The following is a 7,871-nucleotide window of genomic DNA, read 5'->3' as shown; positions in this document are numbered from 1 at the left end:
ACTTTTCATGTGATTAATCATTAGATCTGGTTTTTGATTTGTGCTTCTATCTAGATTTTTCAGTTTTGTTCTTAATGAATGTTTGATTTTGACTTCTTGTTAGTCTGATCACCTAGCTAGGGTTTTATCATTCCAGTTAATCAGTTATAGAATACGTAATTGTTCTTATCAACTAGTAATAAGTAACAAGTAATAAACCAGTTCCGTGTTTGGGATTTGACTTTATTATAAACTGTAACAATCATATCTTTACGCTTCCGAGCTTGTGAGAAGTATTGGGTATTGTTGGGAATTTTACAAAGAGCTTAATGTAATTTTTCTAATTTAATTAAGAGCTTGTTTAATTGAAAAGTAAAAAATTAGGGTTAATTGAAGAGCTTGTTTTGATTAACTAATGTAGGTAAAAGAGAACTTACTAGAGCGTGTTAGTTTTTCTCAGTACCAGCTTAGATAGAACGCATTCCGAATAATCAGATCTGGATCAGTTGCATGATTAGGAAAGTTGCAACAAAGCTGAAACCGTTTTTATTATTGGTTTTCCTTTAATTTAATATCACTGCATTTTTAGTTTTTAGTTTAATAAAAAAACCGCCATTTTATAATTTCTGTCTTGACTAGATTGTGCCTGATGCAAAAAGGCATTGATCATTATGTTGTGTCCCTGAGGATTCGACCCTGCTTCCCTGTGCTATATTTTTAGTGCAACCAGCAGTGATAAATTTATTTGTTTAATACGTGTGCGACAGCGTGTTAACAGTAATTAAGTGTTTAGTTTATTTAATAATAATTAACGAATAATACAAGTTAGAAGAGATACCTTTTGTCGCTCTGTGATAAAAGTAAAGTTTGAGTTTGAACCAAGATCCAAGTCTTCTCCTAAACACTCCAAGAACCATATCCAACTACTTTTGTTCTCTGTCTCAACAATGACATAAGCAAGGGGTAAATGTCATTGTTAGAGTCCAACCCAACTGTTGTTAGAACCTGCCCAGGAAATGGCCTTTTCATATGCGCACCATCGAAACCCAAAAGATCCCTGAAGCCAGCCTTAAAACCTTTTTTCAGAGGATCTAAGCAAATGTAGATTCTTTTAAACTTCCTCGTTGGGTTTGATGGGTTATGTTCACTGTAAACATCAATCTTGACAGTTGTGTCAACATTGGTTGCTTGCAATTCAAGGACATAGTCCCTCAAGAACTCATATTGTTTCGTATAGTCACCTTTCACGATCTTAGTTACAATAGCCTTGGCCCTGAATACATTGTCAATAGAAACACCAACCTCGAAGTCCTTTTGAAGTTGTTCCTGCAATGCTCGAAGAGGAATCCCTGGATTCTGTATACACTTCAATGACCTTGTTATCTCCAATATATTGAGCCAAATTCAAGACATCATTATCATTCCCTAAAACTCTAAGACCAAAATTCAAGTCTTCATGAGGAATCCTAAAATGGTAATATATTACTGGGGGTACAGAGTAACCTAGCTCTAGCATCATTGCGTTTAGTTCAGAACTGAGAACTCATCAATGTCTACTAAATCGATATATCACACTTCACCTTTAACATATTTCGTGTTTAGAAGCTTGGTAAAATTTCCACCATGGTGTAGCTTTATGGTGAACATTGTTGGTACACGCTCTACAAGATACAAAAAAAACATTAAGTAAAAAATTACCAGATGTTTTATTTTAGGCTCTGTTCTTAAGATCATCAAGAAACCCAATAAAATTTCGTAAACAGAGGATAAATGAAACTAACCATATTCATTTGTGATGTCATACGTCTCGCCTTTTAGCCTAATCGCCCACATTACGAACACCATTTATAGTTGAAGAGCAAAAACAAATAAACACCTTGGACCAAATCTTGATTAGGGTTTTTGCATTTAAAATGAATGACCAAGAAGATGGAAGTGTGAGAGGTAACTAAAATATTTTTTGTGTAATATGGCGCTAAGACGGTAACAAGTGGGTTTAGTTCATGAATTGTAAAAATGGTCCCTCAAGTAAAAAGATAATTATGCCCTCGTGTGCAATGCACGTGAGGGGTTTAACAGCCACAAACAAACGGAAGTTAAGTCCAGGGCCTTGTTCCACAAACAAACCTCTCAATAAGAACCAACAATCCAATTTTTAAAAGGTTTGGATCATATCCACAAAAAATGACAAACCACCATTTTTGCATTTTTGTCACGATACATTATAGAAGATTGATTGAAGATCGACGACATCAGAGAGAAATTTACCTGGTCTTTAAAGATCGATGGAAGCTAAATCAGAGAAGAAAGATTGAGGAGGTGAAGTAGTTAAGGCTTTAATCTTGAATGTCGTCGGAAAGGAAGAGTGATGGAAGACGTGGGGTCGCCAAAAAGGGGAAGAGAATTAACATGGGGAAAATAACTAACGTCTTGGGATGGAGGGTTAAGATTAATAGGGTTTTTTATTTATATTTTTTTATGTTAATATTAGTTAAATAAATATAAAATACTATAAAGAAGGGTATAACGTGTTTTTAGATAAGACGGTCAGAAAGAGATCAACCACAATAAAAATTGAAACCATATAGGTTTTTCTTGAGAGCAAAAGAGTGATGGAAAACATGGGGCCGCCAAAACCAAAAAAAAGGAGAATTAAGATGGGGAAGATAGAGTTAGGATTAATAGGGTTTTTTATTTATATTTTTTATGTTAATATTAGTTAAATAAATATAAAATACTATAAAGAAGGGTATAAAAGTATTTTTAGATAAGACAGTTAGAAAGAGATCAACCACAATAAAAATTGAAACCATATAGGTTTTTCTCGAGAGCAAAAATATTAAGGAATAAACTTGATATTCTGAAAAACCTAAGGGACCATTTATGAAGATTTGTACTTAACAAATAACCCTCTTGAGTTGCGAAATTTTACACTCGCCCTCTGGACTTGCACAATTTTACACTTAAAGCCCGTAATCCCGTCGATGAAAGTTTATGCGTTTCACGTTAAATTATAGATTTGAGATTGTTAATTAATAATATTTGAAACCCTAATATCATGAACCCTATCGATTGCCTAGTGTTTGTACTTTGTACGATCGATTGCATAACGTTATCATTATCGTACCCTGGATTTGTTGCCACCTAATTGCGTCAAAATGGGTGGTTCTCCAAATAATCACAAGCGATAAATCAACCACGTGGATACCAAATTAGGTAACGAAAACATTCAAACCACAAAATCAGAACCGATGAACATCATCTTTTAACTTATAACCTACTCTAATTTAAAAAATAAATAAAAAGATAAACTTAATCTACAAACAATAAACATGATCCCGACAATATTATTTTATTTATTTTCATATTTAAACCAAAAACAACACGTTGGACAACACAACAAAACACGTCTTATTTTCAAATATAATTTTCTATTTTCCTTTCATATCTCATATTATATATATAACAAAAAGAAATATTAACCATTCCAATTATAATAATCAACCATGTGTTCAATTCATCTAAATAAAAGAAAAGCCAAAATACACAAACTCTAAAGTATTAAATAACCTAAAATGGCATCTTTTATTACAAATGAACATACCACATTACACACACACTTATGCTATATGCATCATTTTCTAATACCGCTTATCGTATCCCTGCGACGGCTGCTGATCCCAGACCGGCACAAAACCTAGGACACATCAAAAAAACACCCATAAGTACACGGGCCCACAATTCAAAATGAAAAAGAAAACAAAAACAAATCAAGTCTTCTAACATGACATGACAAAACAAGCTGTACTGCATCTGGCATGCCTTGGACTTGGACAAAGATTGCAATTTTCTGTCCAACCCAAAACTTGCTATCGATCTTTCGTCTGTGCGAAAAGATGTGAATGCCCTTTCTCGTTATGAACACATAGCAACGGTTTTTTTAAGTAAATAAATAAAATAAAATTACCAATAAATTAAAGTTGTGGCATACTTATCGGTATTTCTCCCAATGACATATATATGGACTCATCGTCACCAAGAATCCCCTGAAATAACCATCAAATCACTCAAACTTAATACCATCATAAATAGCAACATACTTTACTCCTTTCAGGCTTTCACAACCAACTTTATTTTTACCCATAATAGCAATATTCGAACAACTTGCTTAAGATTATTTTACCAATAATAGCAATGTGCTTATAATTCTTTACTCACAAAAGCAACATACTTGCATTTACTTTAAGATTATTTTACCAATTATACCTCTTCATTTTGGAGACTAATCTCATTATGCATAGAATTAACACCAGATGAAACACTAGAATTAGGAATATCAGCCTCAAGCAACTCTGATATCATAAGCCCATAACCATCTTGAGGCATGTCACTAACTCTCTGCATGCTATCTGGAAAGCTTTCAAGATCTGTAAATATAGCTTCCTCCCTATGTAATTGAAAAGGTCTTATGTTTAGTTATATGATAAATTAAATTCCATTTTGTAAAAATATTTTATATAAAAAAATCGACTTACCTCCGTTCTGAGTTATTGAAATCTTTATCATCTTGTACAGAATCACAATCCAAATCAATGATTTCAACTTCTTTCCCATCAGCTCCCCGCCTTGTATTAGTCATTGACAAGTCAAAGTCAACAGTCACTGGCTCTTGTTTTGTTTGACTGATTGCTGGAAAGGCGATGACTTTATTGGTATCGTGATTATTCTCGTTTACTTCAGAGCCTCCCATTAAATTGAGATCACAAATCTTGAAAGAAGACAAAGAACTAGGAAAAAGTTGCTTCTCTTCTGCATAATCATCTGTTTGAGTGTTTGGAGAAACCCAATCTTTAAGCTTCTTGGATCCTTCTGTGTTATCATTGATTTGGAGTGATCGTTTCTCACCTCTACCCAATAAATCAGAGCTGCATCTAGCATATCCATGGTGTTCTTCACTTGATTCTTGTTCAGAAATGGAGGATCTTTGAGGGAAAGATTGAGATCTTGTGCATACCCCATGTCCAAATTTGTACTTTTCATCTTCTTCAATCTTCATTTCATCGTTTAATTCTTGATTTTTGTTCTCGGGTTCTCCAGAATTCTGGGTTTTGTCTACCGGGTCGCTTTTTGAGCCCTTAATGGAAGAACGTGTTCTTGTGGGTACTTTGTTAAACCTGATGAGTGTTAGCAGATCACTAGTACTGCTATTGTTATTGTTTGCAGTATTGTTGTTATTCTCTTCTTTAACGATAGGTTTCTCTGAATCTTGGTTACTATCATCTGTAATCACCTCTTCTGTACTCATGTTAGGGTTCTTCGAGTCATCAACAATCACCTGATCTGAATTTGGCGTCTTGATGCTTGGATTATCATCAGGGGATTGGTTTTGTTGGTTCTCAATTGTTGTCTCTATGTTAGCAGTATTGTGATTTTTTGATTCTAAATCACCAGAGACTGATTTTTGGTCCTCACTGGTACCATCTTTTCCAGATCTCTGTTCTTCCATGGATCCAGAAAAGGAATCACCCTCTCCTTGTTTATCTGAAGAACCTTTAACCTTTTCGGACCATGAAGAACTTCGGTTAATTTCATGATTATATTCAAACGCAGGGTTTTTGAAAGATCCCGTTGTTTTCCTAGCCCTAATTCCATCTCGTGAACCTGTTGCACCACTGTAATCGTCGGAAAGCCTTCTCCGACTAGTAGTAGTACCGGAAACGGCATCAGAAACGCCGTCGGCACCACCGATCTGATTCTTCAGATTACTATTTTGCCATTTGGCATTAAGCGAATTTGGTGGAAGTAAACCTTTTGAAACTAGATACTCGGTTGCTAATTTCCCAGCTTCTAAGAAGATATCAATCCTGCGAGGTGGAGGAGGCTGACCCCGGCCAAAACCACTCCGATTGTAATTTCGGTAACCCGGACCACCGGCAGCTACGCCACCAGCACTGCCGCCGATTCCGATAGGATTAGACCTATATCCATTTGCAGGATTACGATGCCTCTGCATAACTACTAATTTGAATTATCTGATTATGTTGCCCTATAAAAGGGGAAAACGAGATTGGCTACGCTTGGCAATTTGTAGTCAACTGAATCCCTGCCGAGAAAATCAACATAAACACGTTCGTATACAAGTTAATTAAGTATACAAACACATAAACGAATTCAATTACTAAAGCAAAATTAGCAAAATGGCATGGATCTTGGATCGTCTGGAGAAATTAACCCGGATAGAGTGATAGATTGGGAGACATAAAGCTGACTTCTTTGGAAACAAATTACCAGTATGAGTGTATTCATTGACGTACCTGTGCTGGTGGATGAATTTAGGGGAAACGATTTTTGCTGGTGGAATTATTATGAAGTTATTACTACGTGGGTCCTAATTGAGGGTCCGGCGGAGGCCCGTCGGTGGATTACGGCGGCGTTAATGAATTATGTAGGTGATGAACTAACTTGAACGGTGGTGAAAACGAGGGGTGAAGCTCCGATCGCCATTGACACGGCGGAGAGAGAAAGAAGCCATCAAGAAAATGTGTTCTGGTCGGAAGTTTTATTAGGAGGCTTTTTTACAGAGATTGAAATCGGAAAATGGTCAAAAAAAATCAAAATGAATATAGATTTTTAAGAGGGTCAATAATGAATAATCTATAATCAAATAAGCACATTGGACTTAACAATGGGCTTATATTTGGGCTTCATATTGGGTTGATGCGTAAGATACTTCATATGACCCAAAGTCTCAAAGTTCAAGTATTTAGACATTTATTAGCAATAGAAATATATAGTTCAATACATATCGATTTAAGGCAAACGAGCAACAAGCTGCGCCTAGTCCTTTTTGGATAGCAAAACCAATTCTTTTGAAAACTACATTTGTGGATCTAGAAAATATGACATTAGAATGCATGACTCGTTGGACTCTATTGAGGAGCTCCACCGCATCAAGTATTTTAGTTTTAAATTGAGGTTAATTGGTGTTTGTTTTTCATAAACAAAAATCTACAGCAGATTATATAAGGAGACTTTTGCAGTAAAAGAGATCGATTAAATATCTTCATTTTATAAAGAAAATTGTTTGTTTTTTAACGACTACATGCTGCTAAAATAAACTCAAATTTAAATAAACGAGTTTTTTAAACTTAAAAGAATTTTTCAATACTGAAATTTAAATAGTTCTAGTTTTAGAACATTGAAATGTTTCATCAAATTAAAATTTCTTTCAATTTCAATTCATTTAAGAAATTTCACATTGGAATCGGGTCTTTTGTCTTTGATAAATATTTTCTATATGTAACACCAGCTCTACGTATATTTTCCTTCGTGTTTTTGGCATTTAAAAATTTAAATTTTGGAATTTTGGTTGGTCACGACGTAGTGGGGGAAGGCACCACGGCGTAAGAATGTGCATTCATTTTAAGTACCACAGCATGGCAACGTAGTTGCCATGATGTAGTGGTCACATACATATAAAACCCTCATTTTTGGGATTAGTACCCTTATTAAAGGGATGTGATGGCTAGGGTTTGCACACCCTCAGCCACCATCGCCTCCCTTTCATCCCAAACAAACCCAAGCCTCTATTTTTTAATTAATGAAGCTTAAGTGGTGATTTTTGGTGTCTTAAAGGAGAAGAAGGTGTTCCTTGAGCATAGATTGTAACACATGTGTTTCTGGGCTTGTCATTAATGTTGATGTAATAGACTAGGTTAACATTTGTAACCCATTTTGAAATAATAGAAATGTATTATTTGAGTATTATGTGTTTTGTGCTTAACTGTGTGACTTAATTGAATTAGGTATGAAAATAAGCGTCAAAATGAAATATTAGATCAAGCCGATATCAATGGATAATGTTATAGTAGTTGAAACGAGGTTTCTGAATA

The 7,871-nt window shown here is 34.9% G+C and overlaps 1 protein-coding gene across 2 annotated transcripts; it reads right to left on the bottom strand.

The window, feature by feature from the left end:
- Positions 1 to 3,442: 3,442 nt before the first annotated feature.
- LOC145061595 (uncharacterized protein At4g26450) lies at positions 3,443 to 6,596 on the bottom strand. 2 transcript variants are annotated; one of them, XM_079009128.1, is made up of 5 exons: positions 6,294 to 6,596; positions 4,515 to 6,082; positions 4,246 to 4,426; positions 3,947 to 4,025; positions 3,443 to 3,676 (listed from the first exon to the last, which is right to left on the bottom strand). In XM_079009128.1, exons 2-4 carry the CDS (start codon positions 5,990 to 5,992, stop codon positions 3,954 to 3,956), a joined length of 1,731 nt encoding a protein of 576 aa, XP_078865254.1. In that variant the 5' UTR covers positions 5,993 to 6,082; positions 6,294 to 6,596; the 3' UTR covers positions 3,443 to 3,676; positions 3,947 to 3,953. The 2 variants fall into 2 exon arrangements, with proteins under 2 accessions (XP_078865254.1, XP_078865253.1); XM_079009127.1 differs by having other exon boundaries at positions 3,971 to 4,025.
- Positions 6,597 to 7,871: the final 1,275 nt, after the last annotated feature.

Source organism: Lactuca serriola, chromosome 7, assembly GCF_051521515.1.
Source record: "Lactuca serriola cultivar US96UC23 chromosome 7, Lser_US96UC23_V15, whole genome shotgun sequence".
In the NCBI taxonomy this organism is placed as follows: domain Eukaryota; kingdom Viridiplantae; phylum Streptophyta; class Magnoliopsida; order Asterales; family Asteraceae; genus Lactuca; species Lactuca serriola.
The sequence above is the reverse complement of the archived record's forward strand: the minus strand, read 5'-3'. Positions and strand labels throughout refer to the sequence as shown.

What these genes read in the sequence shown, in the direction of transcription:
- LOC145061595 (XM_079009127.1), bottom strand. Translation starts at nt 5,992, where the DNA reads ATGCAGAGGCATCGTAATCCTGCAAATGGATATAGGTCTAATCCTATC. An exon ending in TTCAATAACTCAGAACGGAG is followed by an intron (nt 4,427 to 4,514) that starts GTAAGTCGATTT and finishes TCAATTACATAG; the next exon opens with GGAGGAAGCTATATTTACAG. An exon ending in ATTGGGAGAAATACCGATAA is followed by an intron (nt 3,677 to 3,970) that starts GTATGCCACAAC and finishes GATGTGTCCTAG; the next exon opens with GTTTTGTGCCGGTCTGGGAT.